The sequence below is a fragment of the Rhinoderma darwinii genome, chromosome 11 (assembly GCF_050947455.1).
Source record: "Rhinoderma darwinii isolate aRhiDar2 chromosome 11, aRhiDar2.hap1, whole genome shotgun sequence".
NCBI lineage: Eukaryota > Metazoa > Chordata > Amphibia > Anura > Rhinodermatidae > Rhinoderma > Rhinoderma darwinii.
Window position 1 is genome coordinate 90,037,819 of NC_134697.1, and position 23,371 is coordinate 90,061,189.

The window sequence follows — 23,371 nt, forward strand, 5'->3', positions numbered from 1 at the left end:
CGTGGATGCAGCACAGCATGACTTTGGCACAGCTCAGTGCTAGACCAGGAAGGTATGGATTGCTAGGAACACGAACTGGAAATGGGTATAGGGACAGGGACTGGAACAGGAAACACACTAGGAGGCCATCACATAAACAAACTAGGGAACACAACAACGCTCAGGCATAGAACTAGGGGGCTGGACCCCTCTTATAGTCCAGGGTACTCACGGGTCAAAGTTCGTCCTTGAGGTTCGGTGCGCGCGCTGCCCCTTTAAGAGCGGGCACGAGCATGCGCGCGCACCCTACGGGACGGCAGAGGTGAGTGGATGCAAGAGCTGGCGTCTCCTGAGGAGGAGGCTGGGGCCAGCGCTTGTCGACTCGTGGCTGCGGCTGTCAGGGGGAGGTTGGCACTGACAGCCCGCAGCCACGGACATTACAGGAGGCGGCTGTCCGGCAGAAACCAGCTATTATTCGATGTATGTTTCAAAAATATTAGTCACAAGCTGTAACTAAGGACTGGATCTCCTAAGACGACTGTCTGACCTCTATGGATAATTCTTAGCTTCGTCGGGTATATAAGTGAAAACTCAACGTTTTTGTTATCTTTTTACCTCCAAAAAGACCCTCTCAGCTTTTGATCTCTTTTACAGTCTGAGAATAACATATTTTTTTTACTTTATTACGCGAATTTCCCCTTTACACCACAACTTTTTAAGGATCACATCTCGGTCTATTGAGGATAGACATTTAGTAGAATAAATACTGCAGATTTTTCGCAACGTATTTCATTGCGTAAAATCTGCAGCCTAAGGCCTCATGCACACGAACATATTTTTTTCCTCCCGTAAATACTGGCGTAAATACGGGTCCTTTGTTACACGTATTTGACTCATATTCCACCCGTATTTACAGATCCGTTTTCTCTGCACTAATCGGCAGCCCCTTCTCTCTATCAGTGCTGCCTTTTGGGCAGAGTTTCCGCAGCGATTGAAAGTAAAAGAAGTTCATACTTACCGTTGTCTTGGTGACGCGTCCCTCTTTTGACATCCACTTCGTCCTCCCTGGATGACGCGGCAGTCCATGTGACCGCTGCAGCCTGTGATTGGCCTGTGATTGGCTGCAGCAGTCACAAGGGATGAAACGTCATCCCGGGAGGCCGGACTGGAGCAAGCAGCAGGGAGTTCTGGGTAAGTTAACTTTTAATACTATTAACTCCTGTAGTCACTATCCCGGGTGCTGAAAGAGTTACTGCCGATCAGTTAACTCTTTCAGCACCCTGGACAGTGACTATCCCCTGATGTCGCCTAGCAACGCTCCCGTGATTGCACACACGTAGCCACCCGTAATTAAGGGAGCCCCATAGACTTCTATGGGCTGCCCATGCTGTTATTACAGCCCGAAATAGGACATGTTCTATATTATTCAACTTCTCGGGCACCTTCCTGTAAGTAAACGGGAAGGTTCCCGTGGCCAATAGAAGTCCATGTGCATGAGGCAGAGGGAATGAGATTTGAACAATCGGATTTATATGAATCCGCAGCATTATGCTGTGAAATTGCTGTTTTTTTCTTGCAGGTTTTCCCCATTTAATTCAATGCGGAGGTAAAACTTGCGACAAATCTCAAATGTTGCGTTTTTTTGCGACAGAATAGCTGAAACAAAAGAAAAGCTTAAACTTACCCGTTTTATATACTTCTCCATCCAGGCCGGCCTCCTCGGATGACGTTTCATGACGCCAATCACAGGCTGCAGCAGTCACATGAGATGAAACGTCAACCCAGGAGGCCGGGCTGCTGGACAATAGAGGGACACGTCGCCATGACTACTTTTAGCCCCTTAACGTAGTGGTCCCATTATTAAATATCATATACATTGTAAAGATCATTAAAAAAAATTATGTTTTCCATTTACTGTTAAAAAAAAAAATGATCCAGTGGAGATTTATGAAATTTACCTTACATATTTATGGTGCCTCCGGGTGTTCAAAGTGTATAGCAATGTGCACGTCCACCTACTGAGCTCAATGCTGGTGGACATGCATGCACAGTCACTCTCCCCACAACCTTGTCTCTGCATTGTAATCTTCTGATACCTGCAGATCAGCCAATAGAAATAGCTTTCATTCCTGCTTGTCAGGAAAGGAGCGGAGCCTCTGCAGTTCCATGTCGGTATAGCTTTGGAGACTCCTTCTGCTGTGAAAATAAGGCACTGTTGTCAGCTGCCAGAGTAGGAAGGAGAATAGTTTTGCTTAGAGCCTCTCCCCAAGGAGCACAGATTAGCTGCAGCACCAAGGGGCAGGACAAAGATCCGAAGTCCACAAGACAGTCCACGTCTGAATGGGTCAACAGAAACTAAATTAAGAATTTGAGGTGGCCGAGTCAAAGTCCTGACTTGAATCCCATTGAGATGCTGTGGCAAAACCTTAAATTGGCACTTCATGCTCGAAAACCCTCCAATGTAACCAAATAAAAACAATTCTGCAAAGACGAGCACGCCAAAATTCCTCCACAGAGATGTAAAAGACTCATCGCAAGTTATCGCAAACGTTTGATTGCAGTTGTTACCACCAAGGCTGGCGCAACCAGTTCGCTTTAGGGGGGCAATTACTTGATCACATGGGCAAAATAGATTTTGAATTATTCTCATTAAATGGAATGGAATTAAAATAGGTTGGATGATGTGAAACATTTACATGAGACAGATTATAAAAAAAAATAGAATTCAAGTAAGGAGCAAATAGTTTTTTCAGCGCACTGTATAATGTTAGTGCAAAATGTTCGGTGTAAGCACCACTAAAGGAGCGCACCTACTAGTAGTCTCTATAGGCCTGGCTTGGAAATACCTGTAGGTTAAACTACACCCTGGTTTTGGGAGGCCGTTGTGTGACCGATTCTAAAAAAGAGACGCAGTAAAACTCTCCTGAGGTGGTTAGTTAGAAAGAAGGGGATGTGAGGGCCACAAGGGACCTGTGCTCACCAGATGTGGAAGAAAGAAGGCAACTCGGAGGAGCTCAGCGGAACGATGCTGCTGCTACAGTCGCTGTTGTATTCTGGAACCAGCCAGTGGGAGTAACATCTAATGGATAAGGGAACTCCTGGTGGAGTCTACGTAGAAGGGGTTGTTGGTCACAGATGTGAGCAGTTCACTGGTTGTAGCCGCTTTCTGCAGATGTCCGTAGTTCAGAGGGTGATGACACCTTCCTGTGTACAGTCATCAATATACCAGGTGGCCGGTTGGTATCCAGGAGGCCGTCATATGGAGATACATCTGTAAAGACCTGTGCCAGGCAAAATGGCTTGAGTGGATGTCACCAAATGCTAGTGAATAACTCACAGATACCTGCTGGGGCCCTGTATCTAAGGCCTTGTTCACACAGAGTTTTTTGGCGCGGAAACCGCTCCGCAAAACTCGTCAAAAAACTCCCGAAAATGCCTTCCATTGAATTTCAATGGGAGTTAGACAAGGTTTTTTACCGCGAGTAAAGAAACTGCATCGCGGTAAAAAGAAGCGACATGACCCATCCTTAGGCGGTTTCCGCCTCCAAAACCCCATTTCAATCAGTCAGAAAGGGTAAAAAAAACACCTTGACGAGTTTTTGTCAAACCACTGTGCAAAAAACGTCTGGAGCAGTTAATGCAGGAGGAATTTTCCTCCTGCAAAAAACTCAGTCTGAACACAGCCTACTACCCTGTGCTATACTGTCTGCTTGGGCCATGTACTGTATATAAGCCTATCATGTGTGATACTGTCCTCTGTATCTAAGCCTATTATGTGTAATACTGTCTGCAGAGCCGCTGTATCCAATCTTATCATGTGTGATACTGTCAGTTGGGCCAGATATCCAAGCCTATCATGTGTGATACTGTCTGCTGAGCCGCTGTATCCAATCTTATCATGTGTGATACTGTCTGCTGTTCCCTTTATCTCAGCCTATCATGTGTGATACTGTCTGCAGAGCGGCTGTATCCAATCTTATCATGTGTGATACTGTCTGCTGTTCCCTTTATCTCAGCCTATCATGTGTGATACTGTCTGCAGAGCCGCTGTATCCAATCTTATCACGTGTGATACTGTCTGCTGGGCCCTGTATATAACCCTATCCAGTGGCATAGCTATAGGGGTCATAGTCCTATAGATATGCTGTCAAATATACATTTTCTGGGGGGTAAAACATGTCTTGGGGCTTGTGCCCCTGATGTTCTAAGACCTTAGCAGCTCCACTGGCTGATAGTGCTGCATCGATGGGCCACTTAGGAGACCCAGGATACAGTTGATACAGTTTCCTGGCCCTTTCTAGCCCGATGATACCAACCTGCGGCTGCCCCATTGCCCAGCCATCGCTTCAGATGGTCGGGTACTGGATTGTACCCGGCTCTTCCCTGTACCCATGGTGGTGATGGGTACCGGGGTAATAATGGGGGTTATTTGCATCCTTTTTACTGGGTAACACTAAGCCCGGCCTTAGTAATGGATGCTGTCAACCAGACAGTGGCCTTTACTAAGGCGTAATGCAATATAAAACACAGACATTAGAAAAAAAAATGTAAATAAAAACTCCACCACGCAGCCCTTTTAATTTTCATGTTTTTTTTTTTTTTTTAAAACATAGATTATCGCAATAGTCCAACAAATCTACGACAAAGTCCAAAGGGTCCAGCTACACCTGAAAAAAATACAAATAAATGAGCAGTATAAAAAATAAAAAAAACATATAGGCACATACAGTATTCTTCCGTCTTCTATTTTCTCCCCTGCGCTGCAAAAAAAAAAAAAAAGGTCAATAATTCTCCATCATGTAACTCTGCTACCTGTCAACTCAAAAGTCATCTGTCAGAGGGAAAAAAATTCCCCCGTCATGTGTAATTCCCAAGTGACTCTTTCTGGTTTTTCGCCATTGGGAAACATTTTTCCCTCTTGTGGATGACTTTTCAGTTGACCGGTAGCAGAGTTACATGGTGGGGAATTATTTTTGTATATGGGGAATTATTTACTATAATTGACCCCAGAAGCTGGCGTAAATGATAGCGGAATAAGGCTCCTGGCTGGCGTAGAGTTCACTCTGTGAGGCGTAACAAGGTAGAGGCCCATACCGGACCCCGGACCTTCCCCCTCTCCAATCAGGCTAAACATTCATTAAGAGACGTTCACCTCCTAATAAGTGTGTCACATCCTGTAAACTCTTTATTAAGGCTGGCGTATAAAACGCCAGTCTTAATAAATCTCGCCACGGAATATCCTTTGGAAAAAAAATGGACATTAAAATTGATCAAAGTTGGAAGCTTCAAATTCAATTGGGGAGGTTTATGAAAAGTAGTGCAGAGGAAAAGTGGAGTCGTTTCCTTCAGTAACCAATCAGATTCCATCTCTCCTATTCCAGAGGATCTTTGGAAAACTAAAATCTGATTGGTGGCTCTGGGCGACTACTGTACTTTTCTTTTGTACTACTTTTCATGAATCTTACCGAATGTGTGCAGACCTCTATTGACCAATGCAAAGAAGTTTTTCCAAAGGACTAAAAACTACTATGGGCAGACTAAATTATGATGGTGGATCAGGACCCTATCGGTGACCATAAAGATAGAAAAGATTTTTTTCAAAAATGGTCTGTAATACTAACACGCTGATGCTTTAAAGAGGACCTGTCACTGGTCATATAATGTGAACTGGTCTACTGACCTGAATAGCGCTGTCTCCCTGATTCCAGCGCTGTTTTTCTTTTTTTCCTGATATAGAGATATGACCCACTGTTGTGTTGGCTCCCTATATGCTAATTTGCTGTAGTTAGTCAAGGGGGTGGGGCTAGCTTCCCTTCCTGTGATACTGACCAACCAGCGCGAGGCAGCTTGAGGGTAGTTCACGCCTTGTTGGCTAACTACAGCATATAGGGAGCCAACACAACAGTGGCCATATCTCTGGAATGTGGGGGTCCAGGAAAAAAAGAAAAACATTGCTGGAATCAGAGACAGCGCTAATCAGGTCAGTAGACTGGCTCAACTTATATGACCAAGTGACGGGTCCTCTTTAAATTTGGAGAAGAAAAACTGGAGAAGAAAAACACTATTAGTTGCAAGATAAAAATGGATTCACATCCACATGTGTGTAATAAATTAAGATGAGTTTTATTTAGTTTTTTTTATGCATTACAGGTTCCAAAAATAGAATTGATGCCTTAGGAGTCATTTTCTGATTGACATTTCTGTAATATTCCTCATCAGTTGGAGCATGAAAACGGCTCCTCGATTGAGTGCATGATTTGATGTATCGCCATGTCTGCCTTACGGGCAAAACGTTTCCCACATTTTGCACGTGAAAATGGCTTCTCCCCTGTGTGGGTCCGCTTATGAGTGACAAGGTGTCCTTTACTTGTAAAACATCGCCCACATTCACAACAGGAGAAAGGTTTCTCCCCTGTGTGTGTCCTCAAGTGATAGATGAGGGCGCCCTTGTTGGTCAAATATTTTCCACACTCCGAACAAGAAAAGGGTTTTGTCTTGGTGTGAGTTATTTGATGTTTAACAAGATACGATTTGTACTGAAAACACGTCCCACAATCGGAACACTGAAATGGGTTCTCTCCTGAGTGAAATTTCAGATGTGTTGCAAGTATAGCTCGATTTGTAAAACATCTTCCACACTCGGGACATGGGAAGAGGATTTCGCCCCTGTGGGTACGTTGATGACTTACCAGCTTTGACTTTTGACTGAAACTCTTCCCACACTCTGAACATACAAATGGCTTTTCTCCAGTGTGAACTCGGTAATGTCTAACCAGGTCAGATTTACGCATAAACAATTTTCCGCATTCTGAACAAGAGAAGGGTTTCTCTCCTTTGTGGATTCTTTTATGGACGTTAAGAGACCCGTTTTGGGTAAAAGATTTCCCGCATTCAGAGCACTGATACTTGTCACCACTTCCATGGGCTATTCTACCATTATGGGAGTCTGTTATATTGTGAGAAATGGGGTAATGTCCTGGAGAATTGTGTGCGGGCTTGTCATTGTCTATGTTACAATCAGAAGACAACATGAGACATTTCTCCAGTGTATTCTTGATCATTGATCCATCTGCACGAGAAAAATAAAATCTTTAATCATTAAAGTTTACTACAGAAACATCTTACAATAACAAGCAAATATTTCTAAATCACTATTATTGAAAGGATCAAGGCTAAGGCCTCGTTCACATCTGTGTTGGGGTCCCATTCTGACGTTCCGTTTGAGGTTTCCGTCAGAACGGGACCAGGAACAGACACAAACTGACGTAAACCAGAGGTTTCCGTTTCCATCGCCATTGATTTCAATGGTGACGGATCCGGTGCCCATGGTTTCCGATTTTCTCTGTTGTGCATCGGACCCGTAGTTTTGCCGGAAGCAATTGCCTAGGCTATTGCGTAATTTGATGCAGGAAATCTGAATCAAAACGGTAGGTAAAGACAGGCAGGTCAAATCCGCACCGTTCTTTTATGCGTTTTTAGGTCGGTTTTTACATTTTGCTGCGTTTTTTTTCCAATTTTGTCAGATACAATTGTGAGGCAGAAACACAAGATAAATTGACATGCTGTAGATTATAAAATACGCACCGCAGGGCGATTTATGTGCAGGAAAAATTCTGCTTTGTGTAGATGAGATTAGTTGAAACCTGATTTGCCTTCGCCGGTACTGAATTACGCTGCGGATTTGCTGCAGGAAAACCTGCACGGCAACTCCGCACGTAATACGCAGCGTGTGCATGTCACTGAAGGCTCCTCCTTCCCACCTCTCATTTGGCAAATGCATTTTCCTCACTAGTTTACATTGGCAGAGAAGATGGCAGAATACGAGACTGACGAAGGGGTTAAACATGGGCAATATGTTCCTCTTTTCTGTATTCTGCCAATCATGCCAGATAAATGTCTATCCTTCTTCCTCTAGCCCTTCCACCTCTTCAACTTTAATAATAACCAGTTCTTCAGCCTAAAAAAAGAAATAAATCAAGAAAGACAAAAAAATCTAAACGTACAAATCAAACATAATAACGTTCAATATGTGTAGAGGTTCCACAGGTCACAATGTCGTTTCTAAGATATTTCCTATATACCTGATGACTCTGTCGGACATTGTGATTTTTCTCTGGTCTATCCTTGGGGTTCACTGGACTGGCACATCTCCCTGCTGGCCATTTCCTGCTGGATCCATCTATAGGAAACACGTGGACAGTGACTGAATACATAGTGTATATTTGATGAAAAGATGGTGGGGTGACAGATAGGTGACCCTCAAAACTGTTCTCTTCTTAAGGGGTTATGCGGGGACCAAAATGTATTAGCGGTGTAGTCTGTGCAGCATGTGAGTACACTCGCTAATATACATTCCGGTCCCCGGTGGCGCGGATTATGAGCTTTAATAGATTTTTATAGCGCTGCCGGGGGACCGGAAGTCTAGTTGCACAGTCTTCTTTGATGACGATATGACTCTTTGTCATGTGACGGCCCCGCTTTACTCTATGTACAAGCAGGAGAAATAGAACAGCGATTACATAGAGTACAACGGGCTCAGTCACATGACAAAGAATCGTCATCAAAGAAGGGGACCGGAATGTATATTAGCGAATGTACTCACATACTGCAGGGATAATAAGTTTTGGACCCCGCATAACCCCTATAATGGAAGTCTCCTCTTACCCGGTGATGTGCGGGGCCGATGGTCCTCCATCATGATGTCCCTGTACAGATCCCTCTTACCCGGTGATGTGTGGTTTCGGTGCTCCTCCATCATGACATCCTTGTACAGATCCCTCTTACCCGGTGATGTGAGGGGCGGTGGTCCTCCATCATGACGTCCTTGTACAGATCCCTCTTACCCGGTGATGTGTGGTTCCGGTGGTCCTCCATCATGACGTCCCAGTACAGATCCCTCTTACCCGGTGATGTGCGGTTCAGTTGGTCCTCCATCATGACGTCCTTGTACAGATCCCTCTTACCTGGTGATGTGCGGTTCCGGTGGTCCTCCATCATGACATCCTTGTACAGATCCCTCTTACCCGGTGATGGGGTCTGGTGGTCCTCCATCATGACGTCCCTGCACGGATCCCTCTTACCCGGTGATGTGAGGGGCTGCTGGTCCTCCACCATGACGTCCTTGTACAGATCCTTGTATATATACTCCCACTCCTCCATGGAGAAATAGACGGTGACATCCTGACACCTTATAGGAACCTGACACACGAGACAGTCATCATCCCGACACCTTCATAGCGTTACTATATAATGTCCCAGCATTCCCGGTGGTCCTCACCTCTCCGGTCAGCAGATGAATGATCTTGTTGGTGAGGTCTAGGATCTTCTGCTCATGTATCAGTGAGTGAGGTAGAGGTCCTGTGATGGGGCTGTGGGTCCTGCTCCCTCCTCCTGACACACGGGAACGGCCGCCGGAGGTCACACCCTCATCACATGTTTTCTTCAGGACAGCGTAGTCCTGTGTATGGGGAGACACTGATACATGTCCCGATACACATTCTTTCAATCCCTCATACTCGTAGTATATTAATATAGATTAGAGAGACGTCATGTGACATAACTCCCAGCATCCCTCACCTCTCCCGTTAGCAGGTAGATGATCTCCAGAGTGAGGTTTAGTATTCTCTCATTCTTATGACGGATTCCTTTACCCATCATGATGACACAATTAATGGACCTAATATAAACACAATCGGGCAACCATCTACAGAAAGAGAAAAAAGTCATTTCAAGCCTGAACCAACAATTTTCTATCTGCTCCCCCCTCTAGTAGTAAGCGCACATTCACACCGGGCAGTATTTTTTGTGCAGTTTTGCCATGATTGCCACAAAATCTGCATTTAATTCCATGCCGATATGCCATGATGCAGTGAAGATACCCTAAAGCTTGTGTCCAGCTTGGCCGTCCGCCGTTTCCCCAGTAGTTACAGAAGCACCCCTCCACCCTCCCAATAGTCACAGCAGGCCCCCCACTCCCTCCACCCTCCCAATAGTCACAGCAGGCCCCACACTCCCTCCACCCCCCCCAATAGTCACAGCAGGCCCCCCACTCCCTCCACCCTCCCAATAGTCACAGCAGGCCCCCCCACTCCCTCCACCCTCCCAATAGTCACAGCAGGCCCCCCACTCCCTCCACCCTCCCAATAGTCACAGCAGGCCCCCCACTCCCTCCACCCTCCCAATAGTCACAGCAGGCCCCCCACTCCCTCCACCCTCCCAATAGTCACAGCAGGTCCCCCACTCCCTCCACCCTCCCAATAGTCACGGCAGGCCCCCCACTCCCTCCCAATAGTCACAGCAGGCCCCCACTCCCTCCACCCTCCCAATAGTCACAGCAGGCCCCCCACTCCCTCCACCCACCCAATAGTCACAGCAGGCCCCCCCACTCCCTCCACCCTCCCAATAGTCACAGCAGGCCCCCCACTCCCTCCAGCTCTTCTTCTCAGTAGTCACAGCCACGATGCATACCCCTCCGCTGTGGGCACTCGGCCCCGCAGGAGCGCTCTGTGATCAACTTCAGCCCCGGGACCAGATTGGTGCCCCCAGCTGCTGAGTGTATAAAGTGCAGGGAGCGGAACCAGGTCGCCAGAGAATGGGATTTGTCCTGCGAACACACAGGAAAGTACACAAAGTATTAGTTCTGGAAGCCGCAGGGAATCCCACCACCCGAAAAAAACACACCAAATTGTGGTGCAGGGTTATCAGGCAAAAATGTCCGCTGCAGAAAATCTAAAAAAAAAACAAACAGTTTATACTTACCCTCCGGCGTTGTCATGGCGACACGTCTCCCCCTTCTGAGCGTCGCCCGGCCTCCTGGGATGACGCTGTAGTCCATGTGACCGCTGCAGCCTTTGATTGGCTGCTGCAGCCACATGGGTTGAAACGTTATCCCAGGAGGCCGGGCTACGCTCAGAAGACGGAGACGTGTCGCCATGACAACGCCGGAGGGTAAGTATAAACTGTTTTCTTCATTTTAACTCAAAAACCTTTTTTCTCATTTGCGATATTTGCGGTGGAATCGCAGGGTTTCCGCAGCAACGCATGGCTCATCTTCCCTTTAAATTCAATGGGGAAAACCTGCACCAGAAAAGCAGCGATTCCGCAGCATAAATGGACAAACTACGGCTTAAAAACGCACCGCCGGTCAGTCTATGAAGGGTTTTCGGTGGATTTGTTCTTTCTCATCCACTTTGCTGCTAATGTAATTCGCCGCGGTCTCTCCGCAGTATTGACGCTACGTGTGAACTGACCCCAATTCTCTAACAAGCGCGTGGCTCCCAAGTGTCCTGGTAGAGGAAACACTGTGGTTGTCCCGGTTACGAGGGCACTGTGGCTGTCACAATTGTAGGGAAAATATGGCTGTCACTGTTATGGGGGAACTGTGGATGTCACTGAGCTATTACTATTATGGGGCACTGTGTCTGATATGGGAGCACTCTGTACATTAATTATGTGAGGACACCGTTACTGTCATTGTTATGGGGGCTCTGTGGCCGTACCATGGCAATTACTGTCATTGTTATGGGGGCTCTGTGGCTGTACCATGGCTATTACTGTCATTGTTATGGGGGCTCTGTGACTACCATGGCTATTACTGTCATTGTTATGGGGGCTCTGTGGCTGTACCATGGCTATTACTGTCATTGTTATGGGGGCTCTGTGGCTGTACCATGGCTATTACTGTCATTGTTATGGGGGTGTAACAGAGGAAAAAGTTGAGATCCAGCGCACGAATATGTTAAAATGGAATCCAGTTCCAATTTTATTGAATAAACAGCATAAAACAGGGAGTCTTATTCCCCAGCGGGTAGGGTGGATGTAGATAGAAGAAAAAATGAATGCGTAGCCTACGCGTTTCAGACGATAGCCTCGTCCTTAGTCATGGCTGAGAATGAAAGATTTGACAGCTGAGGTTGGAGCTATATCCTGTTCCCGACACGTGAAAATAGATTGCGGCTCAACACACAAGTCGTGTGGAACGCAAAACGTATGATTGGACTGATGATACTGTTTATCCAACATTGATTTTTACATCTGGGAATACGATGGAATAGTCTACCACTTAAGAATCATTTAATGGTAGGTAAATAATTACAATATGTGTCAGTTGCCGACAAATTAATAACCAGGGACGCGCGAGTGCCAGGGAACATGACAACGCGATCAACTCCTGGTGAGTAGATGGTTAATTTGTATGTTAATTCCCACAGTGTTTTGGTATCAATTTCAGTCCGGGGAGAAAAATACGTAATGAATGATGATATTTACTAGTCTTGCACTAGAGATAGCTCCTGTCGACAAATCTCAGCTTGTCAAAATTATGCTGAAAGGAAAGAAAATGAAAAGGTGCTTGTAATACAGAGTAAAGAAAAATAGTAGAAATAGATAAAAAGTGACAAACATTTACCTCAATTCCAATATTGCCAATCTTAAATTTACTCATACGTTTCATCCCAACAATACAATCTTTTTGGATTTGCAATTGAAAGGGACTGCAGGCGAAATCATCTGCACTAAAACACATCGCAAACTTATTTCGGGGAACACCATTCTCCACGCTAAAAGCAGTCATCCCAAGCAAACGATCACATCTATCCCAGTTGGGGAAATGCATAGGGCCAGACGAAACTGTAATACGGATGGGAATTTTATGGCGGAACAAAACATTATATGCCAGAGACTACACAATAGAAGCTATCCAAATTGGACATTAAAAAGAGCCTCTGAAATTGTATCTAAAAAAAGTAGAGAAGATATGCTCACTAATACCAACAAACATATAACAACAGATACCAACAAACCAGTAATTATCCTTCAGTATAGCAATCAATTTGCGGCAATTAAAAACATTGTTTTGAATCATATATCAATCCTCAAGGAGGACCCAATATTAGATCAGATTCTGAAAAAAGGCTGCAATATAGTTGCACGTAAAGCTTCTACCTTAGGTAATGCATTAGCTCCATCTATGCTGCGACCAGAGATACGCACAAGTACGTGGATAGAACAAAATGGTTTTTATAGATGCGGTACACATCCATGTAAAACTTGTACTTACGCTTCCCCCAAAAAAACCTTTTTCGACTCTTCAGATACCCATAGTTTTCCCATCAAAAACTACATTAATTGCAATAGTGAGTCAGTGATTTATATTCTTGAATGCTCGGCATGCAATTTGAAATATATTGGCTGCACTAGTCGCAGGTTCAAACAAAGATTTTTGGAACATTTGGGATATATCAGGAATCCAAATATTTTAAATACATCTAATGCAGCCAAGCATTTTATAAAACATCATAATAGATCTACTGATTCCCTTAAATGCTATGCAATTGAAAAGGTATTTTCACCCAAACGGGGAGGTAATTTGAAGCACAAAATTTTAGGAAGGGAAGCCTTTTGGATTTTCCGTCTTAAAACGAGACACCCTCACGGGTTAAATTTAAGGAAAGAACTCATGTTCCATTACTAAAATAGCTTGTTTTCTTGAAACATATTATAAAATAATTAAACAGAAAATTAGTCTATAGTTAATAAACAGGCCTTGATTACATAGACCATTCAATATACATAATTAAAATAGATTAACTAATAATTTGCTATATATCGGAAAATCATATTTGGGCTCCCTCTTTCATCTATTTCTAGAAATATTTGTCTTCACTCAATCCATTAGTGTAAAGTAACATTTTCCAATTTTTTTGCCTGGTAGTCTCATATTGAAACATTTGTCACATTTACAATATATCATTTTACATTCATTGTTCGTCTCAGGAAATAATATAGTAACAACATTGGTGTTCTAGTTCCTGTGATATACATAAACACATATACACAGTTATTTTTCAAGTGACAAGGTGTATATATATTCAGCAGTCCATTATAAGCATTTAAATTAATGTTTGTCACTTTTTATCTATTTCTACTATTTTTCTTTACTCTGTATTACAAGCACCTTTTCATTTTCTTTCCTTTCAGCATAATTTTGACAAGCTGAGATTTGTCGACAGGAGCTATCTCTAGTGCAAGACTAGTAAATATCATCATTCATTACGTATTTTTCTCCCCGGACTGAAATTGATACCAAAACACTGTGGGAATTAACATACAAATTAACCATCTACTCACCAGGAGTTGATCGCGTTGTCATGTTCCCTGGCACTCGCGCGTCCCTGGTTATTAATTTGTCGGCAACTGACACATATTGTAATTATTTACCTACCATTAAATGATTCTTAAGTGGTAGACTATTCCATCGTATTCCCAGATGTAAAAATCAATGTTGGATAAACAGTATCATCAGTCCAATCATACGTTTTGCGTTCCACACGACTTGTGTGTTGAGCCGCAATCTATTTTCACGTGTCGGGAACAGGATATAGCTCCAACCTCAGCTGTCAAATCTTTCATTCTCAGCCATGACTAAGGACGAGGCTATCGTCTGAAACGCGTAGGCTACGCATTCATTTTTTCTTCTATCTACATCCACCCTACCCACTGGGGAATAAGACTCCCTGTTTTATGCTGTTTATTCAATAAAATTGGAACTGGATTCCATTTTAACATATTCGTGCGCTGGATCTCAACTTTTTCCTCTGTTACAATTTCATCAGCGTGTGCCGACACGAGGATCCGTGCGCATCAGGCACCTGCATTTCTTCTGCCTCAAGGTGAGCTGGAGGTTCCCTCCTATTTACTTTCTTCATTGTTATGGGGGCTCTGTGGCTGTACCATGGCTATTACTGTCATTGTTATGGGGGCTCTGTGGCTGTACCATGGCTATTACTGTCATTGTTATGGGGGCTCTATGGCTGTACCATGGCTATTACTGTCATTGTTATGGGGGCTCTGTGGCTGTACCGTGGCTATTACTGTCATTGTTATGGGGGCTCTGTGGCTGTACCATGGCTATTACTGTCATTGTTATGGGGGCTCTGTGGCTGTACCATGGCTATTACTGTCATTGTTATGGGGGTTCTGTGGCTGTACCATGGCTATTACTGTCATTGTTATGGGGGCTCTGTGGCTGTACCATGGCTATTACTGTCACGGTGGTGATGTGGCTGTTATTATTATGCATATACTTTGAATGTGACTGTAATGGGGGCATTGAGAATGTTACTGGGACACTATGACTATCACTGTTATGGGGACACTTTTGCAGGTAGTTGTTACTGTTATGGGAGAACTGTTGTTGTCACTTTCAAGTAGGCACTGTGTGTCACTATTATGGGGACACTGTCACTTTTACAGTTATGGGGGCACCACAGCTATTTTGGTTATGGGGACACCACAGCTATTATAGTTATGGGGACACTGTCACTTTTACAGTTATGGGGGCACCACAGCTATTATAGTTATGGGGACACCACAGCTATTATAGTTATGGGGACACTGTCACTTTTACAGTTATGGGGGCACCACAGCTATTTTGGTTATGGGGGCACCACAGCTATTTCGGTTATGGGGATACCACAGCTATTAGTTGTGGGTGCACCGCAGCTATTACAGTTATGGGGGCACCACAGCTATTACAGTTTTGGGGGCACCGCAGCTATTATAGTTATGGGGACACCACAGCTATTACAGTTATGCGGGCACAGCAGCTATTTCGGTTATGGGGGCAGCACAGCTATTATAGTTATGGGGCACCGCAGCTATTATAGTTATGGGGCACCGCAGCTATTACAGTTATGAGGGCACCGCAGCTATTACAGTTATGAGGGCACCGCAGCTATTACAGTTATGGGGGCACCGCAGCTATTATAGTTATGGGGACACCACAGCTATTACAGTTATGCGAGCACAGCTATTACAGTTATGGGGGCACCGCAGCTATTACAGTTTTGGGGGCACCGCAGCTATTACAGTTTTGGGGGCACCGCAGCTATTACAGTTATGGGGGCACCGCAGCTATTACAGTTTTGGGGGCACCGCAGCTATTATAGTTATGGGGACACCGCAGCTATTACAGTTATGTGGGCACCACAGCTATTACAGTTATGGGGACACCGCAGCTATTACAGTTATGGGGGCACTGCAGCTATTACAGTTATGGGGACACCGCAGCTATTACAGTTATGGGGAGCTGTGGGGGGTATATGATACCTGGTATGTACATGCTATAGGGCAGCATCTCTATATATCTGCTATATACTTCTATATGATATACATACTAATAAGGACATACAAACATGCTGCTCCAAAATACAGAACAGAACAAGAAAAATGCCACTAGATCTAATAGAATGTATGCACAAGCCGTCATGGAGCCGCAGACCTTAAGTCCATGTTCGCTCATCTTACCGGCATTATGCCCCTGTTCCCTCATCTTACCGGCATTATGTCCCTGTTTCCTCATCTTACCGCCATTATGTCCCTGTTCCTTCATATTACAGGCATTATCTCCTTGTTCCTCCATATTACCGGAATTACGTTCCTATTCCTTCATATTACCGGCATAACGTCCCTGTTCCTTCATATTACCGGCATTAGGTCCCTGTTTCTTAATATTCTCGGCATTACGTCCTTGTTCCTTCATATTACCGGCATTATGTCCCTGTTCCTTCATATTACAGGCATTATGTCCCTGTTCCTTCATATAACCGGCATTAAGTCCCTGTTCGCTCATCTTACCGGCATTATGCCCCTGTTCCCTCATCTTACCGGCATTATGTCCCTGTTCCCTCATCTGAACCGGCATTATGTGCCTGTTCCGTCATCTTACCGGCATTACATCCCTGTTTCTTCATATTAATTGTATTATGTCCCTGTTCCCATATCTTACTGGCATTACGTCCATGTTCCTTCATATTAATTGTATTATGTCCCTGTTCCCTCATCTTACCGCCATTGTGTCCCTGTTCCCTCATCTTACCGGCATTACGTCCCTGTTCCCTCATCTTACCGGCATTACGTCCATGTTCCTTCATATTTTTTGCATTATTTCCCTGTTCCCTCATCTTACCGGCATTATGTCCCTGTTCCTTCATCTTATCGCCATTACGTCCCTATTCCTTCATATTACCGGCATTACGTCCCTGTTCCTTCATATTACTGGCATTACGTCCCTGTTCCTTCATATTACCAGCATTATGTCCCTGTTCCTTCATGTTACAGGCATTTTGTCCTTGTTCTTTCATATTACCGGCATAATGTCCTTGTTCCTTCATATTACAGGCATTATGTCCCTGTTCCCTCATCTGAACCGGCATTATGTGCCTGTTCCGTCATCTTACCGGCATTACATCCCTGTTCCTTCATATTAATTGTATTATGTCCCTGTTCCCATATCTTACCGCCATTGTGTCACTGTTCCATCATCTTACTGGCATTATGTCCCTGTTCCTTTATATTACCGGCATTATTTCCCTGTTACTACATATTACCGGCATTATTTTCCTGTTCCTTTATATTACTGCCATTATGTCTACTGAAGGAGGGTACAGGGACTTAATGCCGGTAATATGTCCCTGTTCCCTCATCTTACAAGCATTATGTCCTTGTTCCTTCATATTACCGGCATTACGTCCTTGTTTCTTCATAATACCAGAATTGCGTCCCTATTCCTTCATATTACCGGCTTTATGTCCCTGTTCCTTCATATTACCAGCATTATGTCCCTGTTTCTTCATATTACAGGCATTTTGTCCCTGTTCCTTCATATTACAGGCATTATGTCCTTGTTCTTTCATATTACCGCCATTATGTCCTTGTTCCTTCATATTACAGGCATTATGTCCCTGTTCCTTCATATAACCGGCATTAAGTCCCTGTTCGCTCATCTTACCGGCATTATGCCCCTGTTCCCTCATCTTACCGGCATTACGTCCCTGTTCCTTCATATTACCGGCATTACGTCCCTGTTCCTGCATATTAATGGCATTATGTCCCTGTTAGCATATCTTACCGGAATTACATCCATGTTCCTTCATATTTTTGGCATTATGTCCCTGTTCCCTCATCTTACCGGAATTGTGTCCCTGTTCCCTCATCTTACCGGCATTATGTCCCTGTTCCTTCATCTTATCGGCATTACGTCCCTATTCCTTCATATTACCGGCATTACGTCCCTATTCCTTCATATTACTGGCATTACGTCCCTGTTCCTTCATATTACCGGCATTAGGTCCCTATTCCTTCATATTACCGGCATTATGTACCTGTTCCTTCAGATTACCAGCATTACGTCACTGTTACTTCATATTACCGAAATTGCGTCCCTATTCCTTCATATTACTGCCATTATGTCCCTGTTCCTTCATATTACCAGCATTATGTCCCTGTTCCTTCATGTTACAGGCATTTTGTCCCTGTTCCTTCATATTACAGGCATTATGTCCTTGTTCTTTCATAATACCGGCATAATGTCCTTGTTCCTTCATATTACAGGCATTATGTCCCTGTTCCTTCATACTACCGAGATTATGTCCCTGTTCTCACATCTTACCGGCACTATGTCCCTGTTCCCTCATTTGAACCGGCATTATGTGCCTTTTCCTTCATATTACCGGCATTACGTCCCTGTTCCTTCAAACTACCGAGATTATGTCCCTGTTCCCTCATCTTACCGCCATTTTGTCCCTGTTCCCTCATCTTTTTGGCATTATGTCCCTGTTCCTCCATATTACCGGAATTACGTCCCTATTCCTTCATATTACCGGCATTACGTCCCTGTTCCTTCTTATTACCTACAATATGTCCCTTTTTCTTCATATTACAGACATTACGTCCCTGGTCCTTCATATTATCGGCATTATGTCCCTGTTCCCTCATCTTACTGGAATTGTGTCCCTGTTCCCTTATCTTACCGGCATTACGTGACTGTTCCTTCATATTAACTGCATTATGTCCCTGTTCCCTCATCTTACCGGCATTATGTCCCTGTTCCCTCATTTGAACCGGCATTATGTGCCTGTTCCTTCATATTATCGGCATTACGTCCCTATTCCTTCATATTACCGGCATTACGTCCCTGCTCCTTCATAATATCGGCATTACGTCCCTGTTCCTTCATATTATCGGCATTACGTCCCTGTTCCTTCATATTATCGGCTTTATGTCCCTGCTCCTTCATATTATCTGCATTACGTCCCTGTTCCTTCATTTTACTGGCATTATGTCCCCGTTCCTTCATATTACAGGCATTATGTCCCTGTTCCCTCATATTACAGCCATTATGTCCCTGTCCCCTCATCTTACCGGCATTATGTCCCTGTTCCTTCATATTACAGGCATTATGTCCCTGTTCCTTCATATTACAGGCATTTTGTCCCTGTTCCTTCATATTACAGGCATTATGTCCCTGTTCCTTCATATTACAGCCATTATGTCCCTATTCCTTCATATTACAGGCATTATGTCCCTGTTCCTTCATATTACAGGCATTATGTCCCTGTTCCTTCATATTACCGGGATTGTACGATCTACAACCCGCCCCCGACTACATAGTATCTTAAATTATATCTTCCAGTCTCACTGGATTCTTCGAATGCGTCTCAGTAAATGTTAGGGTATGTTCACACGAGGGCGTCCGTAACGGCTGAAATTACGGTGATGTTTCAGCCTGAAAACATCCCCGTAATTTCAGCCGTACCGGCATGTGCAGGCGCTTGAACGCAGCGTCAATTACGGCCGTAATTAGCGCTGCTATTCATTGGAGTCAATGAATAGCGGCTCCAATTACGGCCAAAGAAGTGACAGGTCACTTCTTCTACGCGGGCGTCTATTTACGCGCCGTCATTTGACAGCGGCGCGTAAATATACGCCTCGTGTGAACAGACAAACGTCTGCCCATTGCTTTTAATGGGCAGATGTTTGTCAGCGCTATTGAGGCGCTATTTTCAGACGTAAATCGGGGCAAAAACGCCCGAATTACGTCCGTAAATAGGCCGTGTGAACATACCCTCACTGTAACTTGGCACAGAGGAGACACCAGAAACTGCTCCACCTGTGTTACAATAACCCAGCACAGAGGAAACACCAGAGTTTGCTCTACCTATGTTACAATAAGTCGTCACAGGCAAGACACCAGCGCCTGCTCCACCTGTATTACAACTTCCCAGCACATAAAAGACACAAGTCTGCTCCTCCTTTACTAAACTAACCTGACACAGGCCAGACCCCAAAACCTGCTCCTCCAGCAGTACATTACCCGGACACAGACAGGACACTAGAGACTTCTCCACCTGTATAACTATAGCACAGAGGAGGGAACAGACACTGTGTGTTCCTCTCGTACTACATTAAGCCGGCAAAAGACAAGACACCGTAGTATTGTCCCTGTCCCCTCATATTACTGCCATTATGTCCCCTGTAGGAGGGTACAGGGACACAATGCCGGTAATATGTCCCTGTTCCCTCATCTTCGAGGCATTATGTCCCTGTTCCTTCATATTACCGGCTTTATGTCCCTGTTCCCTCATCTACCAGGCATTATGCCCCTGTTCCCTCATATTACAGGCATTATGTCCCTGTTCCTTCATATTACAGGCTTTATGTCCCTGTTCCTTCACATTACAGGCTTTATGTCCCTGTTCCTTCATAATACCGGCATTATGTCCCTGTACCTTCATAATACCGGCATTATGTCCCTGTTCACTCATAGTACCGGCATAATGTCCCTGTTCCCTCATTACTGGCATTATGTCCCCTGTAGGAGGGTACAGGGACATAATGCCGGTAATATGTCCCTGTTTCCTCATCTTACAGGCATTATGTCCCTGTTCCTTCATATTACCAGCTTTATGTCCCTGCTTCCTCATTTTACAGACATTATGTCCCTGTTCCCTCATCTTACTGCCATTATCTCCCTGTTCCTTCTAATTACCGGCATTATTTCCCTGTTCCTTCATATTACCGGCATTATGTCCCTGTTCCTTCATATTACCGGCATTATGTCCCTGTTCCTTCATATTACAGGCATTTTTTCCCTGTTCCTTCATATTACCGGCATTATGTCCTTGTTCTTTCATGTTACCGGTATTATGTCCCTGTTCCTTCATATTACAGGCATTATGTCCCTGTTCCCTCATCTGAACCGGCATTATGTGCCTGTTCCTTCATCTTACCGGAATTATATCTCTATTCCTTCATATTACCGGCATTACGTCCCTGTTTCTTCATATTACCGACATTACGTCCCGCCTCCTTCATATTATCGGCATTACGTCCCTGTTCCCTCATCTTACCGGCATTTTGTCCCTGCTCCCTCATCTTACCGGCATTATGTCCCTGTCCCCTCATATTACTGGCATTATGTCCAGTGTAGGAGGGCACAGGGACATAATGCCGGTAATATGTCCCTGTTCCCTCTTCTTCGAGGCATTATGTCCCTGTTACTTCATATTACTGGTTACGTCCCTGGTCCTTCATATTAGCAGCATTATATCCCTGTTCCTTCGAGACAGGCATTATGTCCCGGTTTCTTCATATTACCGGCATTATGTCCCTGTTCCCTCATCTGAACCGGCATTATGTGCCTGTTCCTTCATATTACCGGCATTACGTCCCTGTTTCTTCATATTACCGACATTACGTCCCGCCTCCTTTATATTATCGGCATTACGTCCCTGTTCCCTCATCTTACCGGCATTTTGTCCCTGTTCCCTCATCTTACCGGCATTATGTCCCTGTTCCTTCATCTTACCGACATTATGTCCTTGTACTTTCATATTACCGCCATTATTTCCCTGTTCCCTCATCTTACCGGCATTACCTCCCTGTTCCTTCATATAACAGGCATTACGTCCCTGATCCTTCATATTACAGGCTTCATGTCCCTCTTTGTTCATATTACAGGCATTATGTCAATGTCCTCTCATATTACCGGCATAATGTCCCTGTCCCCTCATATTACTGGCATTATGTCCAGTGTAGGAGGGCACAGGGACATAATGCCGGTAATATGTCCCTGTTCCCTCATCTTCGAGCATTATGTCCCTGTTCCTTCATATTATTGGCGTTACGTCCCTATTCCTACATAATAGCAGCATTATATCCCTGTTCCTTCATATTACAGGCATTATGTCCCTGTTCCTTCATATTACCGGCATTACGTCCCTATTCCTTCATATTACAGGCTTTATGTCCCTTTTCCCTCATATTACAGGCATTATGCCATATGTAGGAGGGAAAATGGACATAATGCCGGTAATATGAAGGAACAGGGACAAAATGCCTGTAATATGAAGGAACAGGGACATAAAGCCGGTAATATGAAGGAACAGGGATATAATACCTGTAAGATGAGGAAACAGGGACATGTCCCTGTTCCTTCATATTACCGGCTTTAAGTCCCTGTTCCCTCATATTACCAACATTATGTCCCTGTTCCTTCATATTACAGGCATTTTGTCCCTGCTCCTTCATATTACCGGCATTATGTCATTGTTCTTTCATATTACCGGTATTATGTCCTTGTTCCTTCATATTACAGGCATTATGTCCCTGTTACTTCATCTTACCGGCATTATGTCCCTGTTCCCTCATCTGAACCGAAATGATGTGCCTGTTCTTTCATCTTACCGGCATTATGTCCCTGTTCCTTCATATTATCGGTATTATGTCCCTGTTCCTTCATATTATCGGCATTAGGTCCCTGTTACTTCGACCGGCATTACGTTCCGGTTTCTTCATATTATCGGCATTACGTCCCTGTTCCCTCATCTTACCGGCATTATGTCCCTGTTCCCTCATCTTACCGGCATTATGTCCCTGTTCCTTCATCTTACCGACATCATGCCGGTAATATGAAAGTACAAGGACATAATGCCAGTAATATGAAAGTACAAGGACATAATGTCCCTGTTCCCTCATCTTACCGGCATTATACCCCTGTTCCTTCATATTATCGGCATTACCTCCCTGTTCCTTCATATTACAGGTATTATGTCCCTGTTCCATCATATTACCGGCATTATGTCCCTGTTCCTTCATATTACAGGCATTATCTCCCTGTTCCCTCATCTTACAGGCATGATGTCCCTGTTCCTTCATAATAACGGCATTATGTCCCTGTTCCCTCATATTACCGGCATAATGTCCCTGTTCCCTCATATTCCTGGCATTATATCCCCTCTAGGAGGGTACTGGGACATAATGCCGGTAATATAATGTCTGTAATATGAGGGAACAGGGACATAAACCCGGTAATATGAAGGAACAGGGATATAATGCCTGTAAGATGAGGAAACAGGGACATGTCCCTGTTCCTTCATATTACAGACATTATGTCCCTGTTCCCTCATATTACCGGCATTACGTCCCTGCTCCTTCATATTACCGGAATTACGTCCCTATTTCTTCAAATTACCGGCATTATGTCCCTGTTCCTTCATATTACCAACATTATGTCCCTGTTCCTTCATATTGCAGGCATTTTGTCCCTGTTCCT

General features: G+C 44.4%; 1 protein-coding gene across 1 annotated transcript; it reads right to left on the bottom strand.

Annotated features, from left to right (window-relative positions):
- Positions 1 to 6,081: 6,081 nt before the first annotated feature.
- LOC142663010 (uncharacterized) lies at positions 6,082 to 7,759 on the bottom strand. The gene is made up of 2 exons (XM_075841304.1): positions 7,564 to 7,759; positions 6,082 to 7,048 (listed from the first exon to the last, which is right to left on the bottom strand). The coding sequence occupies exons 1-2, from the start codon at positions 7,757 to 7,759 to the stop codon at positions 6,195 to 6,197; spliced, it is 1,050 nt and encodes a 349-aa protein (XP_075697419.1). The 3' UTR covers positions 6,082 to 6,194.
- Positions 7,760 to 23,371: the final 15,612 nt, after the last annotated feature.